Here is a 24,508-nt window from a genome sequence, read left to right as displayed (position 1 = left end):
TTTAATCACCTCACACATCTATAATCCAGATAATTGCTGTTGGAGAGAGAAAAATTCTTTGCCTTTATTATATTTTTTTATTGCCTGATTTTGCACTACTGATAACATAAGGAAAACAAAAGGGGAAGACATAAACTAGAAAGTGTCAACAGCATCCTCTGCAGAAACAGATTCTCTGAGCTCACTGTGCTCTCTAGTAGCCAGCAAGTCACGTCTAACCTTACAACTCCCCAGTTCAGATCCATGCTTCCATGATGCATGGCACAAATGCCTTCCCCACTTCTCCAGTGTTTGGGGAAAAAATGTTTTCAAGTGGGGAGGGAGCTCTGGTGTATTCAGCCAGATGCCCAAACTGGAAGCTTTGAGGACCAGGGCTGAAACTAAACTGCTGCATTTGTTTGCCCCTGGGTCCACAGGTGGCTACACTCATCTGTGTAATTTAGAGCTACTGTATCAACACCCCACAATGATAAATTTTCCATGGAGCTGTTTTTGCAAAGTACATTTGAAGAAAGGTTTTGATATCTCAGTCATTTTTAAACTGCTGCTCATCTTTCAGCATCTATGCCTACTTGACTGTCCACCAGCACCTAAAGATCAACATCCAAATCACTGCCCTCATCTCATGCTGTTGTTTCACTGTAAGCAGGCCCAGAAGGTCAATATGCATCTATAGGATAAATTGAAGGCTGAGCAAGCATGGTAAAAGCAAATACTGCTTTCTGCAGCTCAGGTATGGGGAGCAGTCTCGCCACAGCGCAGAGCTGTACTCTGGCCAACATGCACCTGCTTCTGAGAAAACAGGGCTGAAGGCAAAGAGTCCTCAGCTTGTAGAGGTCAAGAAAATTATAAATGCATGAGAGAACTGCTTTCTGGAGAGAAGTCTAGCTTTTGCCAATAGATTATGACAAAGCAAATGGATGAAAACCACCATCTAAAGAGACGACAGGTTCTTTTTTGTCCAGCTAAGATGAAAGAATCCAGTTAGTGGCAAAGACATAATATGACAGAGAGGCATGGAAAAACATTTGGTGGAAACAGGCCATACAAGGTCTGTAATTTCTTTCTGTGAAGAGTGCTGGAAAGCTGTAGTGAGCATCTCTCACCACTGTCACATCAGCTGTTCTTCAAGTATGGGATTTTTTAAAAAGTCAGATAACATCCGTGAGAGAAAATAAATGCTGGGAGACTAAGAGCAGAAGTTTTTTGTTTGCTCTCAGCCTTTTGGACCCCAAGACAAATGCCTTTGAGCACTGATCTGGAGACAGGGAGAGCTGGGCTGTGCACAAATCATCTGCTCAGGAAGCTTAAGATGGGTTTCTGTCTCTTAGCCATCCTGATGGCTCCCAAAAACCATTAGGTTTTGCACAGACACTCTCTGTTGGATGGGGATGAGAAAGCCAGGAAGTTGCTCGAGCAACTGGTGCACCACCAACCAGCAAGAATCATCATGCTGCCTAGTGCCTGATGAAAGCTTAATCATTTCATCAGAACTATCTACAGTCTGTCAAATCTGTATGTTTCTCTGTAAAGTTTATATCAGCCCCAACATCCAGTACTTCATTGAACTAGACTCTAAAACAGGACAGCTGCAAAGTCCTCTTTAAAGCTCTTAGACTTCACCTTCTTGGAAATAAATGGTTGCTCCCTATATGTTTAGCTTTTACCCGTCCCTTTACGTGCCCTCCCTCGCTGTTCATTTGTCCCCTGCCAGGCCAGTCACATAGCATTCCATTCCCTCAACCTCACTGTCTGCAATTTAAAGTCAAATGGATGAATATGTGGGACAATGTTACTTTTGGTTCAAGAAAAAAAAAGCTTTTCAAATAATACACTAAAGCCAAAGCTGAAAAAAGAAATCAAAGAAACTTCCCCAAAAAAATCCAAATGTTCTGTCACCTAGGTAATATTTACATGAGTGTAGAGATATTTAAGCTGTAAAGATCCTATTCTCCACAGAAAAACATAGGTAGTCTTGAGCCTTATTAACATGTCCAATGTGAAGAAAGGGCAAAGAAACACATTTGAGAAATGCCCTTTAGGGCAGCTTGCAATGTTTTAGCTGTCACTGTGAGCTGTTCAGCATCACACATAAAGCATTCATGAGGAAAAACAGAAACAGTTTCTACCTGTCAAGGAAACAAAGAACAGTGTGAAACTGAGAACTATGGAGAGCAGTAGTGCAAAGCAATGCCATTTCGTTCCTTTGACAGTTAGGATGATAATCAAAAAAGCAAATGGACCAACACTAAGAATAGGAGTTCCAGCAGTATTTTTTGCTCTCTAATGGCATGCAGCAAGTGTCAGAGAAGTAGAGAAAAAAAAAAAAAGAAATGTAGGTAAGCATAGCAGAGCTGGAAGCATAGCATCAACTGGAGCTGAAATCCAAGAAATCCAAAGCTCTACAGTCTGAGGAGAGAAAGGGCTCTCCCTGCACATCCCCTCAGCAAAACAAAACAAAGCTGCACTGCCAGAGCTCTAGTTAGGAGTCATAATGAAATTTGTCAGCTATGTTGGATAGATCATGGGACTGCCTGCTGAACCTGCAAGGCCCTGGTTTCTTCACTAATAACCTGTGCCAGACTTCTGACAAGCACACAGATATTTTCTGCAGGTGGGGTACAAGAGCAAGCAATTGAGCAGATATCTGAATGACAACCCTAAGCTTAGTAGGTGTGCTTGAAAATTAACATTTCTTTACACAGCAGTTGCATTTTTCACATAATTAGGTACTTAAATGGGCATGCAAATACAGGCACATATAATAAAATATTATTTATTTAATAGCTTTCTTGTGTTATCTCCTTCATCTGCTACAAATATAATTGTTATGCAGTTATATTTCTTTTTTAGACTAATTTTCTATTCTTTCTAAGTTTTTTGTACACTTGTTGGTGGACATTTCCATATTTCAAAATAAACCATTCCTTTTTTTATATACACCCACAGAGAGTATTAGAAGACTACAAAATAATGTTCATTGTCATGGAAAGATTTACTTGTAGAACTGCTGGGAGTCCCATTGGTTGTTCTGTCTAAGACTCAGTCAAAAACTGCTGAATCTATGCTTTTCCTCCTGGAACTCTGATATGAATCACCAGGAGATTTAAATGAGTTAATGGCATCTTCACTGCCTACCTTTGCTAGACATCCAATAACAGTGGTCAAATAACAGTAATTTAGCAATTTCTTCTCATTCTTAATGTTTGGGGGGTTGTGTTTTGTTCTTTTTTAAACTGTCACTTTATTTGGGACAGTACTTGCTTTGCCCTGACCTATGAGCAGCTAAATACTCACTGCTGTCTGCATTTGAAATACTGAGTTTACTTTCTATCCAGTTATGATCCTGATTTCTACTCTTCCCTGTGCAGGTAAATGTTTTCCTGGATTGCTATTATTCTGATCAACTTCAGATGCCTTTATTCATAACCACTGGGAAGAAATAGGAACTTTAGGGACCTAATCACCAGTTTTTAAAGCAGCTGTCTAAATCAAGAAGGATAAAGTTGAATGGAAAAGTTCCTCTTTCCTTTCATTGTGTACAGAGGTTATTAAAGGTGTCTATCCTACTTTCTTCAGGGTGTTCCTTTATGAATGAGACACAGCTGACCTCCCAGCTGAGGTGCCTTTACACCAATGCACACAGCATGGGTGGCAAACCAGAGGAGCTGCCTCCCACTGCTCTGCTGGAAAGCCAGGAGCAAATTGCCATCCCTGCAACATGGTGAGAGGAATCAAAGGTGTAGTCAATGGGCCCACCTGAGAAACTGCCCTCTGGGACAAGGGAGCAGAACCCAGCTGGCAGATCTTTGAGGAAGTTGCACCAATCCTTTGGTGTAAGAGGAAAGGAGAAGGGTGTGGCTGAATCAAAACCTGCTGGTCAAAATAAGGGGCAAGAAGGAAATGGAGAGGTAGTGAAAGCAGGGACAGGTGTCCTGGGAAGAGTATAGCAATGCTGCTCAGCTGTGTAAGGACCAGTCAGGAAGGCCAAGGTGAAGCTGGAACTGATCTTGGCAAAGGATGAAAAGAATAATATGGAGAGCAGGAATATCAGCCGGAAAATAAAAGTTAAAGAAAACATACTGCCAAATAAAGAAAGCAAACAAGAGTGTTGAATGGGTAACAACAAATGAGGAGGAATTTGAGCTACTCAACAACTGTTTTGCCTCATTCTTAACTGGCAAGTGTCTCAATTTGAGGACCATAGGAGTATGGTACTGGGAGACAGCATAACTTCTCCTAAGTATTCTGCCATGGGCAGTGCCATTATGTAGATTTTACAGGGGTTCTCATGCTTTAGATCCTGGGAAGAAGAAGTGTTGCTGCAACTATTCTGAGTAGCAAATCCTCTTCCTCTTCAAGTAGTGTAACTGCATGGATGTGAATAGAAGGTATCTGGGAAAAAAAGTAATTTTCTATGTATTAAGCTAGAAAATGTCATTTCAGAATAAATTAAATTATTTTTCCCCTTACATTTAGAATGTTTTTGTTCTGGAATATCATTCACAATGCACCCTCCAAACTACTCATTATGCATTCCAGCCCCAGGTAAAAATGTATGTACCACACTAGGTGTATATGTCTTCTGTTATATTTAGAGAGCCTTCTTTGAACTGAAGTCCTTGAACTAATGTGTTTAAGGGCTTGATTTCCTTTAAAGATTTATTCCCACTCAGCAAAAAAGGCTCCTTAATTAGGTTCTAACCAAATTCACCATAGAAGGGTTAATTGAGGAAGAAAGGAATGTTAATTTCAGTAATTATTCTCTTGCCTGTAACCCTAACATTGGAACCAAATGCATTATTTGTAAAATGATTTCATACTGCAAACCCTCAAATGAGAATGATAGTCACTAGAGAGTATAATTAAACTCCATATGTAAAGCTTACAGTGTTAGCTTCCTAAGTGAAATTGAGGAAAAAGCACTGAAAGAATTTGCCTTTACTATGGTAAGTAAAATCCTAAAAATAAATTGGAAAACCTATTATATACGGAAATTAACAATAAGAGATGATGCTCAAAAAGTAGCTGAAATTTTCATTTGTTTTACCCATAAATAGCTACAGATCTCTTTGAAGTGGGTGCAAGTAATTATTTGTTAGAGTATTCTATTATAGCCAGCTGAAACAGATTTAATATTGGTAGTGGGAGTGAATGAGAAGACAAAAAACAAAATATCCTTGTCTGATTGGATTAGGGAATGAGATAACAGCAGGAGGGAGGAAAATTCAGTCCTCAGACATGTCCTAGAGAATCCATCTATCAGTGAATGAGATGCTGATCACAGATCTAACCTGAAGGATAAATTACAGATGGCCCTTTGGAGGGCTTGTTTTTCATGTCTTCAGAGAAACTCTTACTGTTTAACCAGACCTGAAAATATTCCTGCTAATTAAACTGATTTCATCTATTTCTGGATGAAAGCATCCATTTGTGGATGCTTTCCATTTTCAAAGATCCAATTGTGTTTCTCATAAGAATCCCCCAGATAAAGTTGAAACAGATGCATTTGGGGGCTGTTTCCACAGGGAAGAGGACAGAACATGCACAGTCTGCCAGCAACTCACTCCTGTGGAAGCCTGAGCTGCTGCCCACTCATGTTTCCATCAGCTCCAGCAAACATTGTCATGGGCTCCACCAAGCTGGCTGCACACTGTGTGCTTGGATTAGATACATTTAGTGTCCCTTTGGAATGCAGAGCAATTTATCCAGAAAAATCAACACATTACAATGATAAAAAACTTGGGGCAGGGTGTTTATCTTCCCTTCAAGTTCAATATAACCTCACTGGTCAGGGTGTTGGGACCCCTCTTAGACCAAAACCATCATCTTTCATATTTTATTTCTTTTTCCTTCTCCTTTAAGCAGCTAAAAACAAAGAAACTGGCATTAGAGATCCTGTGCAAGACTAGTGCCTTTCAAAAATTTCAGTATTGATTGTAATCTTATTTTAAAATTATTTAAGACTTTCCACATGTTTTTAAAGCCTGTCTCACCACTTTGTTTTTCTTTGTTTTAATTGTAGCAGGCAGAATGCAAAATCACTTACATTTTAATGAAAAGAGAGTCTAAATTATCCCAGAATTCTCAGGTGAGTCCAAAACCTGGCCTCAAACTTTCTTCAATGCAGTCAGAATGTTTTCAGAGCAAAACAAATGACAGTAGAAATGTCCATACATGGATTTTAAGTAACGCTTTTCAGAGACAGATCTCAGATTTCTTACAAACTTCATCCTTACCATGATATCATTTTAGAAATAAATAAATGAAGGCATAGAGAGATGGAGTGAATTTTGGGAAGAGCAAAGAGGAGACTGAATCAACATTTACAGGTATATATGTTTAATTATCATCACTAACTCTTTGTACACCCATTGAAAAAAAATGTCATTCACCTGAATTAAACCTAATTTTGATTTACCTAATTTTGATAAACCTAATTTTTGATTCTTGGTAACTATGATACAGCTGAGGGAACAACAACAGAACATAAAGGATAAACCTCTTCCAAATTATTGTGCTGTGTTCATAGTTTACACAGAGGAAAGTTGACTTAACCACCCCATGGTGACTTTGAAGAGCTCTGCAAGAGAACTTCAAGTCCATCACTAAAAAGAAATATTTTAATATGTCCTTGAGATAAATGTAACCTTGCTTACAGTCACCAGCCACTGAACTTTAGATGAAAAGTTGCAAACTGGGCAAATGTGTGTGAAGAATACTGGAGGGACTTAAAGCAGAAGCCTCATCAAATATATGAAGGAAGTAAGACATTGTTTTTTTAATAGGATATAATAGCTAGCTATAAAACAATTTTAGAGTGCGCCTTTTTTTTTTTTTTTAATCAGTCTAAACCAAAATATTATTTCTCTTGTATTTTCTCAAAGTAGACTGAGCTCTTCTGGAGTAGGATGGTAAAAGGTAACCAGGAATCTAGCAGCAATTCTATAACAAAAACTGCCTGCTCCAAGTAAAGGAGCTTTAACACATGAGATTTCCTTGCAGTTTTGCTCAACCAGAAAAGACCACAAAGGAATTTTGTAATCACCCAATCAAATCTTTTCACTAACACAAGATAGGGGACATCCAGATAAATAAATTAATTAAAGTTACTTTGACAAAGCTATTTTATATAATCCATAATAAATTAAATGAATTGCATTAAAATTCCTCAACATTTTATAGAGATCTGTATCAGTCATGCCAGTATTCTCCCTGGCACTAATGTGAAAATGACAGATTTTCCTATTTATTCCTTTTAAATCCTATCATGGCATCATCTAGCTTGATGCTTTTTCTTCTAGTGCTCTGAGACTCATTAAAAATAAACATTAAATATTAGGGGAGTTTATGGCCTGAACCAGCTGAGACAAAAATATTTATTTCTAGAACATGTTGTTAAAGGTCCTTCTTAAATATTGATAAAAGAGTGGTACCTCACAATCATCCTAAACATAATGGATGTGGCTAAGTCATCTGGCATTGTTCCAAGTATAGAACAGAAATCTGTTTTGAATAGTCTTTTTTCTTTATATCACTGCTAACAAGCAAATAATTTCTATTTGGACCAGAAGATACTTTATGTTCTCTATATATTTCCAGAAACTTTCTTGCCCTCACCTCTGATGACTACAGGTTTTTCTTTTGCCCTTTTTACTTCCTCCATCACTTCATTTCCAATTTCTAAACTTGTGATTTATAGTATTTACCATCCATTTTTCCTTTCTCTCCTTTATTATAAATTTAAGACAGAGAGAATTGACTTTCCTTCTAAATGAGATTAGCTGTTTATAACCTATTTGGTCTTTTTCTCTTCTGGGATTTGGGTTCTTAAACCATCTGCCAAGTGCTCTTTGAAATTTCTTTGTTCTCTCTCACATCTTTCTGTTTGTTTTTTCTCCACCCAGCCCATTTTACAAGCTCATTCACCTTTATGAAACTAAGTTCCTAAAACAAGTTTATGTTATAGTTTGTTATTTATACAGATATATCCAAATATTTTATTTGCATTTGCTATATACAATTCTCTTTTATTATTTCCCGTATGTCTGTGTTGATCATCATAATGCTAATATAGACACATAGATTAAAGATTATAGATTAAAAATAATATATAGATTAATGATCCAGATTTAATGCATATGTTATTATTTTTAGAGACCCATAATATGGATGAAGTGTATTTGTGCTATTCTTGTCATAAGGGAGACCCGCAGAGGCAGCACATTCAGATGGAAGAGCTGTTAATTTTAATTTCTTCATGCATGGGATTGGAGTAGCAGTTTATGTTCCAGTTTCTGGTTTATTTGCAGAAAAAGATGAACATATGTTGTTTTTTATTTTTTTGGGGTGGGGGATTGGTTGTTTTTCTTTTTCAGGGATAATAATTCAAGAGCCTGGTTTAGCCTTTGATTATCCAAGACAGTCTTCTGAGAACACATCCCAGAACATTGTACTGATATTTAAAAAGATTATTTTCATTATATTTTATAGTTTATTTAATCACTTTCCAAATTTTGCCTCACATTATTATTGTGTGTTCTCTCCTTTGATGTTAGTCTCCTTTCTTCCATCTACTTGGCTTATCCATCTCTCTTCCCAGTTAAACAGAATTTCCTTCTGAAATGACAAGAGCAATAAGTTGCTTCTTAAGCAAATTCAGTGTGTCATAGAAAGAGATGACCAAACCATGAAGAGTTTGCCCTAATTTTCCAGTTTATCAAGGCAAAGATATGTTGGTCCTATCTAGCTCCCTTTTTATTACCATGTGCTTAAAATATTTATTTGCAGCTTGTGATTTGTATTTTGTCCCCTTGAACTTACTGGTGTGCTACATGTCACTGAGCTGAAACTTGACCCACTTCAATTGTGATGCCATAATTAAAAATTTTTAACAGTATTCTAGAAACTGCTCTGTGAGAAGACAGTAGAAATGAACATGATGTACTTTTATAAGAGCAATCCTGTACTACTTCTCTTACCCACTTATTTGGAGTTCTGGAGTTATGGGAGGTAACATTTAATGTTATCCTCTTAGCCATGCTCCAGATAATGTCTATTTACTCTCACATCAAATGGTGCTATAAACACATCTAGTTTTTCATGTAGACATGAGCCTGTTTAAGAGTCAAAAGATGAACTATCACTCACTGTTTCTGAAATACTATGTCGCTTTCAAATTCTTTCCTATCACTTGACACAAAGAACCTTTTAAGCAAGCTTTACTACTCCTTCCCATGAAATTTTCATTCCTGTAAAATTCAAAGTTGCTCTTTTATTTATACCATGTTTTTTATCCCAGCAATCCATACTTTTCTACACCCCTGGATTTTAATTATATCTTTCAAAAAAAGAGAAATACTGTGAGTACATGTACTGAAATGAAAAAGAAGCATCTTAAAATATGCACAAATATAGATACAATATGGTGATAGTGGTTTCAAATTCTTTAGACTAGGTGAGCTAAAACAATACTGGAAACTGTTCTGGAGACAAGGAAAAGTAGGACAGCTGGATTAAATGTTATAATTTTAATTTCTGAAAAAACTTGATTGTTTTTCCATGTATTGAAAAAATGTATTGGTTTAGCTTTTAGAGATACCTTCTGCAACAATAAAAAGAATTATATAAGAAAAAACATTGCTCATTTCCCTGAATATAACAAAATTTCTATAACAATTGCTGTATACTTCTGGTGCACTCCATGTTTAGATGTCTTAAGCTATGACTTGGTGTTTGACATGTGTACTGTTCCAATTTCTCATTATCATCAAACTGGAAGCCAGAATCTCAATTTTTTTTCCAATTTTTTTTAACCAGGAAAATTCACATTATGGTGTGCTAAATTTCAAAATGTGAAGGAAATCAGAATCTGACATGGGTTCTTGAGAGCCAAGATTATGTCAATGAATTGAATGTTTGGTGTAAGTCAGAATCAAATTACATAAAAGTAACATAGAAAAGATGGCCATTATGAGCCAATGAGAAGAATTAATTGTTGCTTTGAAGTAAAGATGGGACTAATCTGAATATTCTGGATTTCTTTTGAAAGGTGAGTGCCTTTTAGGCAATTGTACCTTTTAGGCCATATATTTGTATGCAAATATTGGTAACTATCACAGAATCACAGAATATTCTTAGCTGGATGGTTGGGTCCAAGTCCTGGCCCTTCACAGGACACCCCAAGGCTCACACCTGAGTGTGCCTGGGAGCATTGTCCAAACACTTCTTGAACTCCCAGGCTTGCTGCTGTGACCACTTGCCTGGGGAGATTATGTTCCTTCATAAACTGCATTGGTTTACCCCCCAAACATGGTATTACTGGAGTTTCTCAGTTAATTATGATTTGATATTCACACAATCTGGGCTAAGACAGGAGATCCAGGGCAGGCTCAGAACACAAGCCATACTCAGTTTTTCTTCTGCCAGAAATGATTTAGTACCATGCTGGTTACCACAGATCCTAAATGGAAAGTGTAAACACACATCAATGGAATGTGACTTTTCAACACAAGTATTTAGGTGTCTCTTTTGAAGGAAGCACTACTTGGAATCCATCAACATGCTAAGAGCTGAAAACAAGCCAAGAAATGCTAACAATAAGCATGAAGTATGTCACAGAGTTCCAGGGGGTGTCTGTCAATTCCCGTATACTTACATACTGGTTAAAAGACTAGAATTTCTGCTATGAAGAAAACTTTGATATCTGGGATTTCTTTAATTTTTAGTCTTAGTGGGGAGATAAAATTTGGAAAGCTCATATGAAAAATTAAATTATCAAGTGTCTAGATGTTAATGCATCTAAACAGCAATGCAAAATAATGTCTCAAAGTTGCAGTTTTCAAAATTTCTGTATCTCAAGAATGACAAACAAAAGGTGTGGTTATGTTATAATTAATATTATGAAAGTATTATTACATTCCTTACAAGAAATTTTGAAATTTATTTTTCTAAAGTAACACCCTGAAGCAAAGTATGTCAATCTTTATGAACCATTTCAAATTGTTTGAAACTAAATGGTGCAAACTTTCTGTATGAAATATAGTTTGATCTTATCACATTCCTGAGTAACTATTCTACTCTAAAAACATTTCCTGAAAAATTAGAGTTTAGGGTTTTTTGATTTGGTTTGGTTTAGTTTGGTTTGGTTTTGGTTTGGTTTATTTTCAAGAAATATATATTTTTTACTCTCCCATCACCTGCATTAGTACATTTGTTTGGTATTCACATGCATGTCACCTACATTTCTCTATTCATTCCCTTGAAATTTAATCTGTGAAGGTGCTTAAAGAGCCCTCACCTTTTATATTATTTCTGATAAAACCTAATTATCATAAAATTGTAAAAAATGTGAAATGATAATCAGTCTGGGTTACCTCCTTTATTTTTTTCCTTAGAGACATATTAAAATATGTTAATGCATTTAACTAAGTAAGGATGATAAATGACTAATCTCACCCTTTTTACTGCTGTCTTGGTGATGCACAGATATGTTTCTATTTTGCTTTAAAATATTTGTTTCTGCTAGGAATGCCCCTTAAAGATGTACAAGGCACATTGTAAGGTTCCTTGAACACAGACCTAGCTGATAAGCATCACTTAAAGCTCCCCAGGAATCAATTGTGCAGCTACATTCTTGCATATTAATTACTGCTTGCAAGCAGGTGTTTAAAAATGAACAGAGCTGGAATAGATGGAAAATTCTAGACAGTTGTTTATAGAGCCAGACATACCTTGTGTATGTCAATGGGATTAAAAGTATTATCATTTTTTCAGGTGAGGGAAAGTTATCAGCAAGTTCAAAAGTTATGCAGAAGCCAAGAGAAATGTAATTTTTCTGTGAACATTTAACATTTTGCTGTGACAGCTAATTGCTGTATTTCCAAAAAGCTGATTATGGCACAGGACTGCCTCAGGTAAGATATGTAGAGACGTGGCATATCCTGTGGAACAGGTTCCTTAATCTGGTTGATTAAGGATAATACCTTATTCTAAAAGTCATTCCAGAAATATGAGTTCAAGTACTTGTGAGCACACGGTCACCAAAGCCAATCATAGCACCTGGCAGTGCTTTGCCTCTCTCACCTCACTATTTGTAGACTGTAGATCTTGACCTTAAAATGACACCAAGTATTCCAGATCTACTGATTTATCACAAAAAACCCAACCAACTGTGCAAAATATGTGGCCTATACACAGTATTATGTAATATTTGCCAGTGCTCTGAAGCTGGCACAAGAAATGGAATGTACATCTGCAGTCAGTCTTGCCCAGCTCTTGCTAGCTCATTGTGAGCACATTTCACATGAATGGTAACATTTTACATAGAAGTAGATAGAACAAATTCTGTTTATTCTGTTTCTTCTGTCTTTGTATAATATCTGGTATTTTAAAAGTGTAAAAATTCTGTATCCCTGAATACAGAGATATTTAAAAGGATAACAACACCCAAGATAATCTATCTTATTTATTAAATAACACAGACATGACTTCAGTCTGGCTCTTCTAAAGGTTAACAGGGAATAATAATCTAAACATAAATATTTAGGTTCTACATGCCTAGATCATTTAATTAAGTCATATTCTATGTACTGTGTGTATTAGCATTTCAGAACCCAGAAACATAGAGGAATCTGTTGATTTTGATAATACTTTTTTTGCACTAGGTTAAAGAAGTATGATCTGGTCAAAACCTTTTCTTTTTTTTTTTTTTAATTTGAATGGAATGTTTCAGAAAGTCTTCTGTTTCAATTTTTTGGTTTTGGTTTCAGTTATCATTGCCATGTTAAAACAGTTATAAGAGAATGTTTTAATTAATTTAGTTTTGGGATTATGTCTGTAATCTTAATGGGAGCAAAGTTTGAAGCAATGGAAAATTATTTGAACCAGAGATTCTGAGTTTCCACCAGGTTAACTGGACCTTTAGTCTAAATATAATTGAAGAGGAATGTATTCCTTCATGCTCTGAGTGAGGATTTATTGTACAAAATTAAAATCTAAAATGATGGCTTGAGGGGTAATTCTGTATTTTTCTGTGGCTTGGCATCATCATTTTGGTTTTGTTATAAACATAATCCTTACAATTCCTTGCTTATTTTAATAAGCCATCCATTACACTGCATCAACCATTCCTACTGCTAGGAAAATTACTTTTAAAACTTTAGTAATTAAAAAGTATACCATCGAGAAGAACAGAAAGAACAATAACACAGGCATTAATGAAAAGCACTTCCTCTAACTGACATTCTGGTTATTGCTATTCTTAAATGCCAAAACCAGATAGTACACTTTTGTAATTCCTTATATAATGAAATGCTTAAGAAAAATTCTACAGTCGTTGGACCATCATTAACAACTATGAAATTAGGTGTCCCATGGGTTTTTTTCCAATTTAAAGAGGGTTAAATTGCTAATTTACATGTTAATTAGCATTCATTCTAAAGAACACCAAATGTAATTCCATAGCATCTAGCATTTAACAATTTAGCTTATCAAGACATTAAATTTAAAAGAAGCTCTGCATTATTTGCAAGAATTTTTTGAGGGCTAATGATGAAAGGAATCTCATTATTCTAAGTAACATGCAATTTAAAAAGGATGAATACTGCCAATTTATTTACTTTATCACTGAGTAATAAGAAAACAGCAGAGCATTGGCAGGGCAGCAGGTTTAACAGTTCTTTAAAGCTCACTGATCTGCACAGACTGGTAAGTTCAAAATAAAGAATTGTTTCTGGTGACATTTCTTTGGAATGTGTTGCCTCGAGTCACTCTTAATCACCAGAGTGTGCTCAGTGGTATTTGCTAATACTGCTTCTGCTGCTCTGGAGCTACTCTGGTACATGCACTTTGGTTTGCAGCTGAGGCATTTCTGTCTACCAGACCTATAAATACAAGCCTCCCCTCACACCATTTAAGAAAATATTGCATGATATTATAAAGCAAGGATTCATTTTAAGAAAATTTCAAACTGGGAAAATAAATGTTCTTAGCTCACTGAAACCACAGAATTATCATATTGTTTATGTCCTGCTTTTGTGCTTATGTTGTACACTATTACTTAAATGCTGATGTCATCCTGTTTTGCTTTATGTTACCCTTATTTGCATTAGTTTCTGTTATGTGACACAACCTGATTGTCTGTTCCCCTGAACTGCTACTTCAGCATTTCAAAATTGCTGGATTGCAGGTGCTCAGAAGCACAGCAGATGTGTTGCAAACATGGTTTTTGAAAGGCAGGATATCTCTGTCTCTAAACAACAGGAAAAAAGCATTCAGGACAAGGAAATTTTAGTCTTATATTATCTAGCAGTAGTAAAAGATGAAAATGTATATGAAAACAGCATTATACATTCAGTTTTTTGCTTTTTTTCCAGAGCCCAGCATTTTTTATGTTGTGTAAGTCCTTTGTATTTTTTTCAATGCAACACTGTGCCAATACAGTATCTATGGTACTCTCTTTAACAGAATTAGAGTCATGAAATGTGGCCTATTCACTCAATTCCTCATCTCTAAATGTAATGATTTAGACATTGGTGGTGCTAAGTGGCTGACACTGAGAGTTTCCTGCTGTGCTTTATCCTGGTATTTCTCCTCATTTACTGATTATTTCTCCTGGTCCTTCTTATCTTGTAACTCTTTCTTCTCCCTTGTCTTCTAATTTCTTAGTGACATTTGCATGCCTTGCTGTTGTAGCAGTTTCTGTCCTCACCTATTTCCATAATTGCTTCCCAAACCCACATGTTCTTCTGTTTCCCTCTCATTCCACATCATCAGTTCTTTTGTAGACAGCAGCTGCATCCCTTGCACAAAAGGGATTAAATTCTAAAGTACAGTCCATCTTCAGTACTGAGTCAGGGATGTTTCCTCACTGAAGACAATATGCTACCTCAGATTAAAGATTTCATTAAAGGGCAGATCCATAAAAATATCACTTTAGGGTGTCCCAAAAGTATTGATTCTGAAGCCTTCTCACTTCTTTATTCTTGACTTTGCAAATACTATGTATTTTTACTGTTAATTTGCTAAATCTTGTCATCCATAAGCAAAATTTCAGCCCAATAACCAAGGGCCAGGGAAAGATTGTTCTTGAAACACAAAGTGTTTGAAAACCTTTATTATAAGCATCACAATCAGTTCTGTATCTAACAATCCACTACCATTAGGTAATCTAGTTTGTAATCAAAACTAGTTTAGATACAAGAATGATGGATGGAAGGGGTTAATTCACATGAAAAAATTCTGAAAGAGTGAGAAAAACTTTTAAATTTAATTATGGAAAAGGCAGTGTGAGAAAAGCATAACTATTCAGCAAGAAACTATCAAAAAACTTGCTCTTCAGGAAGAGTTACAGTCAGAGTGGAAGTAATTTTTGGAAGTATGAACAAGAATATACACCGGAAAATCAGTGTATGAAGAACAGCTAAGAAAGTGTGAAGCTATAACAGAAATTAAAGAATGTAATAAATGGCATAGGAATAAGTAGCAACAAGAAAATCTCTAATTTCACAATGAGCAAGAAAAAAGTGTCTTTAAGGCAAAAAGACACTGAAATGATAGGATAGACTACAGAAATTAATTCTTTGCTTTTAACTTTGGTCTTCATATAAAAAGAATCTACACTAGACTAGAAATGTCAAGAGTATGCTGTATCCAAGGGAAGAGAAAGAGGTGCTTAAAAGGACAGAGCACAGAAAATTGTTATTTATATTGCAGATTAATCAATAAATAAAGCAAAATTGAGAGCATCCATAACCCCAAATTCAAGAGGAAAAAAAAGTGTTGCAAAGAAGCAGAAGTAAAACAAATGTTTTATTGGACGAGGTGATCATTCTAAATAATTGTATAGCAGAGATAGTTAAAATATAAACTGGTAATAGATTTGTCTAAAGTTAGAAATAAGCAGGCATTTCACTGAAATTAAAGAATGCTTTGTAGAAAAAAACCTGTGAAACTGTTGACTGCATTGAATCATAATGTCAATATTCTGATGTAATTTCATCTCTAACACCCCTCTCTTGTAAAACATATGAGCTTTCTTCATTTTATGCATTTAAATATTTTATTTTTTGAGGGCGCTGCTTATAGGGCTACTTCTTAGAAAGGTCAAAGTTTTCAGGACAGGGCCTAATTTTAAACCCTCTAAATTGCACACATATAGAAATTTGTGTATGTGATAGTTGCTTTGCAGCATAGAAATTCATTGGTAGTAAAAGAGGACAGTAACTATGACATACACACAATTCTTGCATCACTTCAAATCCACTTATAAACCAGCTGTTTGTGGGAATCTACCACCATATTACTGTTACTCTTGTTTGACTTCTTTTTTTTAATCTTACTAAGGATGTGAGGAATGTGAAAGTCTTATTACAAGTATGCATGTGTTTCTTGACAAGCATCAAACCAAGGCGATTTTTGTGAGTTACAGGAGCAGAATCCTGATGACAGCACCACTTGCTAACTGAAAGCAAGAAATTATGAGGTCTTTTACCTCTCAGGTTGTTTCTTGAGGAGGCCACAGAGTACAGACCCATGTGCAAAACTTGGCCCTACAAAGTCAGGGCCAGTGTCCTGCTTTTCAAGGGTCATCCCTTTAAAAGCCAATGTCCTGATGCAGAGGGACAGGAGCAGGGACTGCAGGGAAGGACCTGTAGTCCTCATGGGAGCACCAGAGGAACCATGGGTCCACCTATTTTCCAAGGGAAAAAAGCAGAGACTACACAAGCACATGTAGTAGGGGAGCTTCATGCTGGTGTAGTCCTGTCTATGATTTGTGTGCTCTTACAGCTGAATATGCATTCCTTTGCCCACAAAAAGCTTTTTAAACACTTTTGCCTAATTTCCCACATCCAGATCCTAAGGTGAAATTCCTCAGATATTGCCAAACCAGTTATTTTTCCTCCAAATGAAAATTGTTTGGGTAATACAGGTTTACCTTGGCAGCAAAAGACATGACTTACTTTTCCTCCAATAAACACAGAGATGCTGGAAAAAACACCCTCAAGATGAACTAACAAGATCTCAGCATTTACACTCATTCCTGGAGCTTTCTCTGAGTTAACTTATCAGTACATTTTCTGGGTGGCAGCAGCAATGCTAGCTAAAATGTAAGCATATTTGCTAGCTTTGAAGTTTAACAGGAACTAAATCTCTGTCTGAATTAGAGTTTAAATCCACAAGCACCATAAAGGCTTAACAGTAAGTGCCAACAGCTGTACACACTAAATCAGTTTCTCATGCCAAAAATACAACCAAATGCTAGTATGCATGGATGCAAATACTGAAATACAGGTATGTTCATGTAAACCAGAGTAGACTGAAACTTCTGTTCGCTTGCTTAGTACTGTCTGCTTCAAGGACACTAAAATTTATGTTGTGGGGTACTTTTTATGGGTTTTTTAGTTTGTGCATTTTTTATCACAGGAGAGAGTGTGATGCATTTAACTGTATGGTTAAATTTTGACAACAAAACTAAAGGCTTGCTTTGTCATCAGAAACCCCAAGATGGCAATACAGTCTTGTTTTTCATTGCTGCTTCTAGCTATTATTATTTTTTTTTTTTATCATCATAATTATTATATTGCAGTACATGGAACGGATTTGTGATTTTCTCATTTGCTGACATCTAAAAGCCTTGCTCATTGCTAAGGATTATTTGTGCAAAAAATTGAAAACTCCAACTACTTTGTTGTTAACTGAATGCATGAATACTGTGCATGACCTGGACTTATTAAAAGATTCCATTTTATAATGTCAACCAAATAGACATCTCTGCTCAACTTTGGCTTCATTTTAAAGACACACAAAACATGGTTAAAAAGAACTACACTTGTACATTATTTTCAGCTTAACCTACTCCTACATAAATTACCTTTTCAGGTGGCAGCCTGTGTTGGTTCTCTACATCCTGATCACTTTAAAATGAATTCTCACCAGGACCCTTTTGCTTTCCAGTGTTCAGAGAGCTTTGGCAGAGCCCAGGTACCCTGTTCTGATGCCGTTAACTTTTGCTGCAGAGAGCACAGCGAGCAAGCGAGGGCCAGCGTCCTTCACCTTGATGCTTGAGGAGAGAAACTCAGATTTATCAAATAGGCTGCACCCCCTGACTGCTGCCCCTGACTTCAGAAAGTCATAGGAATAAAACACAAAAGGAAAAAGCTGTGATTTCAAGTGGGTTAGCTGATATGTGGTAGGCCAATGAGAGATGCATGCACAGGGCTGTACGGAGATGAAAGATTAGGTTCTCCCAGGAAAGTCACTCCCACTCCTGCCCCAGCCATGTTAAGTATCAGGTTTAACAGCACAGGGCTCAGGTAAAGCTGGGTGGAAGTGCAAACTTCCAATCAGACAGATTTTCTGTGTTCACTTTATCCAGCAGTGCTCTGAAAGAAATTAATTTCCAATAGCAGGTAATATCAATGAAAAATTCTTGTAGTGTGTCAGGAAAGATGTTGAGACTAATGCTGACAAACAACCAAAGGAATAAGAATTGCTTAATAGTGGGAAAATGTTACTCAAAAATAGATAAATAATATTAGAACTCTCCAGGATCATTATAGTGTTAGAAGATAATGAAGATAGAGGCATTGATCTTTGATGGGCTGTCAAAATTGTATGCATATATATGTACACATACATCATATTTTTATGCCTATAAATTTGAAGGTATGTAGCAAGCAGGGAGAGAGAGAGAGAGGCAATGTCTGAGTATACTGTTTTAGAATATTCTAACACAGAAAGACAGCAGAAAGACCATTTATGCAAACTAGGCCAGACTGCCATCAAAACATTTTGCAGCCTCTGAGGACAGGGAGGGCAATGGCTGGTATGCCAGCTGCTGGGTCCAGGACTCAGCACTTCCTGCTATAACAACTGGTTGAAATCATCTATAAGAAAATGGATTGCAAAATTAATTTTATGAAACCACAATATTTGGAGATTAAAGCCACAATTCTCTGAATAAAATCTGTTTCCTCTGGAAGACAAACAAAAGACATGATTAAGCACTCAGTGCAATATCCTTTTTTCTGCCTTACTATCTTCTCTAAACCTCATTTCCACTTTAATACAAATTGTGAAGTAGTAGCATTTAAATGGGAAATCACATGGGAGGAGTATACTGTATTGTTACTGAGATGCAAAGAGTGTCTCATTTTAATTTACTCTCCATTAGAAGAATGATGTTTAGAACATATCCATGCAGATTACTAAAGCTACCCTCAAATTACTGCTGGGAAACAGAAAACCTACCTTCAGAGGAAGAAGCTCTTGTGTTGGCTAATGTCCCTCCCAGAATAAACATTTTGAAACAAAGCTAACTAAACCCACAGGAAACCATAAATTAACCTTTTTTAAGATTATGCTGATAAAATTATGAAGAGAGGCTTTTCTGTGACTGACTATAAAAAGTCGGAGTAAACACCTACACTATTCCTAGAGGCAAACTAATTCTTTTTCCAGACTTGGCTGATCAGGTAAGAAGTGAGAGGGGAGAAGAGACTGAATTACCCTGTCACATCAGGAGGGTATCTAGCTAATCCTGCACTAACTGAGCCTCTGAACTACATCTGAAAGGGCAGGATGAGGTGAGCTTGCACTGCCAGTTGATATTCTGTATGTGTCGTGCATTTCTGTGCAGACTCTTAGTTTCCAGCACTATATGTCTGGCAGCTTTTAAAGCAGTAAATTTATCTGAAAATTAAGAAGAGTTTTATTGCTTAAACAAGCCCTTTTATAACAGAAACTTGCCAAAAACCTCCCCTGCCCAACAACCCAATCATAGTTGGTGCATGAAGCAGGCTGTTTGATTTAGCATAAACTGCTTTTTGCAGGGGGAGTGTGTGAAGAGGAAAGAGCACAAATGGCTCCATTTGAGTTCAGATGCATTTGTGGTGACTTAAAAAAACAGCTGAAAGGTGAAAAAATCTTGTGTGCAGCAAATGGGGATTTATAGGGATTAGAGTCACAGGTTTAGGATCTGGAAAAGCGTTTGTTTTGTATTATAAAAAAAATTATGGATTAATTAAAAGAATGGTGATAAGGGGAATTGTTTTTGATTTAATACATAAGCACATAACTCTAGTTTGGGAGTGATGGGACAAAAGAGTCCCATTATTACCCATGGATAGCTGCCTGGGGTGCTTGAATTCACCAGGATGGTTCAGCATTTGATGTGTGGGCAGACCTTAGGCAGTTTTTTAATGAAGTGCTGTGATAGATGCACACAGAAAATTCCAGGGTGATTTACATCCTCTGTGATACTGCAGAAGACAATAAGATTGCTTTCAGGGAGACCTAGGAGTTTAGCATTGCTCATTTTATTCAACATTATTATTTCTAATACTCTCTTCAGAATTACCTGCAACTTCTAATGGTTTCACATATTTTTGAGGTAGCTCCTGACCCCCATGAACCCACAAATGTGATCACACAGAGGACACTAATTCCCTGGCAGCTTGGATGCACGCAATACATGAGCACTTAAATGCAAGCAGAGATACAGGAGAAAAAGATCCACCTACAGAATCCAGTAACATGTGCTTAGCATGCCTGGTCAGCAGATGTGATCTCTGGCTTCAGAGGTTCAGAAACGTTCACTCCTGGACTTCACAAACCATTTTCTTTAAATTCTGAAGTGTTTATATGAATTAATTGCATTTTCCTTTCATCTTGCCAATAGAAATATGGATTTTGCTAAAATTGGAGGAAAACTGGGACTCGGGAAATAAAGTTAATAGGCACATATGGGTAAAATATACCTACCACATACAAATGTGATAAAATTGATACCAAAAAAGTGATAAAAAATTAGTATTTATTATCTTTTTCCAGGAATCCAATGTCTCATCAAGGATTATTTTATATCGTTCTGTATGCAAGGAAAAATGTATTTTGCCTGAGAAACATTATGAGACATAGATTTTAACTCCAGAAAGAGATGCTTTAAAAAAAATAGACAAAATTAATTTTTGCCCTTGAAACAGCACAACCAGCTTGAAATAGCATGGTCATATGCCTTCTGATAAAAGCATGAAGAAGAGAGGCTTTTCTGTGACTGGGAGGGTCAAAAGAACAACCTTGTCATTTGAGGAAGTGGTCTTTCCCCCTGCCTGTGGTTTTTTAAGTAATTCCACATTTAAATTTATCAAATTAAGTCCTGACATCAGTATTAAGCATGTATCTAAAGCTACAGCTGGGGGTCTTTCAGTCAGAGTAGCTTAAAAGAAATTGTGATAAAAGTGAATATTTTCCATTTTATTTTAATGGAAAGTAGCATGTTAAAGTTGAAAACATCAAATGATGAATTGTCTTCTACTTGGGTGAATTTAGAAACCTCCCATAATCAATGAGGAGGGAAGAGAGACCGTTTTAACATGCAAGACATTTATCAGCTTTACCTGCTTGTGAGCGTGGTCATAAGAATTGATGTGGTTGTCAAATTCCTGGTGTTTGTGGTACTGCTTGTCACACAGTTCACAGTAGAAGTTAGCCTTCACATCCTCCAGGGCCTTAGCTGCAGCTTTCTCCTTCTCAGCGTAGTCCTGCAAAGGCAGAAGCAAAGGGATGCTCTTCACCTGAGACCGTGAACTCCTGCCTCAGCAGCTCTTTTTATCAGGCACATTGCAAGCCCTGGACAGCTGGAGCACCAGATTCCATCCCAAACATGCTAAGCAGGTTTTGGTCTTACATGGGATTCATTAAAAGAGTTGTGCTTCTTGGGGAATTGTTCTTACTACTCATCATAGGTTCTGCTGTAAGGAGAGAGGAACAGGGTGCAGAGGAATACCACCAGGATACTGCCGAGCCCCTGGGCAGCAAAACTGAGCAGTGAAGAACCAGTAAACCCCCAGTGCCACCCTGTTAACTCAGCCCCACATTGCCCCAATATCTGCTCTTTCAGGTACTGTTGCTCACAACAAATAAACTGGTTTAATCTGATATTATGGCAGATTTTATTTTGTGTTCTGCTTTCTGACTTCTATGGAATATTCACTGGGCCCGGCAGCAGATTCCTATGGCTGGCTGAGATTTCCCTGGAGTAGAGCCCCCTCTGCAAGAGCCTTTTCTGTTCTTCCCTGTCCTTCCCAACATGTGCATGAAGGGACACACCATCCAGCCTGACCAAAGTTAAAGTAACTCTTGCTTGCCTGACACAGGCCACAGCCACTGAGGAGAGCATTAGCTAATGCCCAGGCTCATGCAAACACAGCTGAAAACAGGGAAAACACAATTAGTTCCTACATAGTTGCCTTCCATATCTCCCCAGTGACACAAGTGAGTGCTATGGAGAGTCAAACACTTCAATTCAACACATAATATTAGGTAAAAAAGAGAAAATTTCAAACATAGGAACCAGAAGTTACTAAGCTCAAATCAATGCCCTTAAATAAAGGGCCAGATATGCAAAATTGGCAGCAGCCTTTCTCAATCTTATTTCCTTTAAAAGTCCTGTTGCTCTTATTTTTATGACACTTCCTCAAACATTTTGCATTAAAGTGCAAAATTCTGATATGGAAAACAAGAACAAAAAAAAGTTGGTAGAAGCAATTCATTTTGTATTCATATTGACAAGCTGATATTTCTTGAGTGCATGTAATATATTGCCAGGGATTGCAGTAATTCATCATTTGCTGTACCGTTTTACTCTCCTAGAGAAAGGAGCCCTTTCTGCTGCCAGGCTCTCCATGCTCTGCAGTCAGTGCTGCCTGCTGTCCTCATGCTTTCACCACGCTTTTCGTGACAAACTCAGAGTGCACGAAAGCCAGGACACGCTGCACATCTGGGACAGCCTGCTCTTAGCACATCACACTGCCCAGCCCAGCTCCAGGGAGCAGAGAGGGCTGGAGGCTGGTGTTGGGTATGGCACATTAATATGAAGTTACATTTTGAGCCCTTCAGAGGGGGAGGGACTTTCTTAAAGAGTGGCATGATTCAAATATGAGACTTGGCCAAGCAACTGATGCTGGTTCTTCGTGTGACTCACTGAACTTTGCACAGCTCTGTGCTGTGAGCCCTTCTGTTTTGCCTCTTTTTCTCTTTACACCCTCATATTGCTGTAAGTAGGTCTTTTTTACACCATAGTTTTAGAGGCTACCTTTGCTGGTGTGATTAACTTCATCTAAACTTGGCTGTCTAAAAGTTAGGTGTACAGGTAAGACACAGTCCTAAGCTTCTTCTGTAAGAAAGAGAAAAATGCTAGACACTGCCAAATGGTTATTAATCCCATCTATTTCAAAAACCCATTTTAGGATGAGATTAAATTCTCCTGAGGTTCTATCTCTCTCCAACCACTACAAGTCTCTAAATTACTAACCTGGCCTACATCCTTAATTCTTAGATTGCTGAACTCAAAGATAATAAATTCTATATTGTATTTCTTTAGATTCAATTCTAAATCTCCTCATGAAACTTGCATGAACTGACCTACTTGAAGACAGGAGGTCAAAGGGGAAAGCTGTGCCAAGAATTTTGATTTTACATCCTATCGATGATGCCAGTTCCTCCCAGAGGGGAAACATGCAAATAAATCTCTTTCCTGCAAGCATATAGCTCAGGTGGGTCAATATACTATAGTACACTAAAAAAAACAACTAACCTGAGCTAACATTTCTCCACTTGAGAGGCTGCTCAATTATGGTACTTAATCCTTGATTGTATCAGGGAGAAATATACTCACAATCAAATAGTTAAATAGCTTTCATTAGTTATTTAAATTTACAAAGCCCATTAAAAAGTGATACATTTCAGCTTATGCTTCAGACCCATTGTTTTGCTAGCATTAATTATTCACCAGGCCTTTGATATAATTAAAATGCATAAATTAGAATGTGGATGCAATAGTATTAATTATGCAGAGATGTTTTCCCTGAAAATCAAGTGATGGAGGCAACATATTTTTATTCTAAACTGGTAAAAATGTAAGTTTTGCACTCACTGGAAGCCAGCCAAAGCATAACTGTTTTGCAGGAGGGGTTGTGGGTTGGGGTTTTTTTGATTTGTTCTTGTTGTTCTTGTTCTTGTTGTTCTTGTTTGTTTGTTTAGGGTTTTTTTGGGCTTTTTTTTTTTTTGCTTGGTCTGAACTGTCAATTAAGTGCTTACAGCCTGCTCCATCTTTCCTTCTGCTGAAGGAGAAGCCCAACTGTTTGGGGTTAATGCACTGCATTACTGTCTGTAAAGCACAGCTGAAACTGCTGCTCATGAGCATTCCAAACTGCCGACTTTATCTTTCTCAGCAGAAATTAATACAGCTTCCTTCACATAAAGATGTTTTAAAATAGCAACAAGGCAGCTCCCAGGTGCATCCTAAGATAATCACAACTACCTCCATTGCCTTATTGCTTAATTATGCTTGTCTACCATGGCAAAAGATATAACTTCCTGCTTGCTTATCGATCAGATGCAGGGAAATTGAATGCTACTTACATACTTTAGAAAGGTCATGGATTTTTTCTTTCTCTACAAAGACATAAGAACTTCTAGCACTACTGTAAATTGTGCATAGTCAAAT

The 24,508-nt window shown here is 37.0% G+C and overlaps 1 protein-coding gene across 2 annotated transcripts in view; it reads right to left on the bottom strand.

The window, feature by feature from the left end:
- ZNF804B (zinc finger protein 804B) overlaps positions 1-24,508 on the bottom strand; it is a 226,027-nt gene that overhangs the window by 10,855 nt on the left and 190,664 nt on the right. For both annotated transcript variants that reach the window (XM_054639562.2, XM_077174704.1), the window contains exon 2: positions 21,399-21,542. In XM_054639562.2, coding sequence (XP_054495537.2) covers positions 21,399-21,542 — 144 coding nt within the window. The remainder of the gene's footprint in view (positions 1-21,398; positions 21,543-24,508) is intronic.

This window comes from Agelaius phoeniceus, chromosome 1 (genome assembly GCF_051311805.1).
Source record: "Agelaius phoeniceus isolate bAgePho1 chromosome 1, bAgePho1.hap1, whole genome shotgun sequence".
Taxonomy (NCBI): domain Eukaryota; kingdom Metazoa; phylum Chordata; class Aves; order Passeriformes; family Icteridae; genus Agelaius; species Agelaius phoeniceus.
The sequence above is the reverse complement of the archived record's forward strand: the minus strand, read 5'-3'. Positions and strand labels throughout refer to the sequence as shown.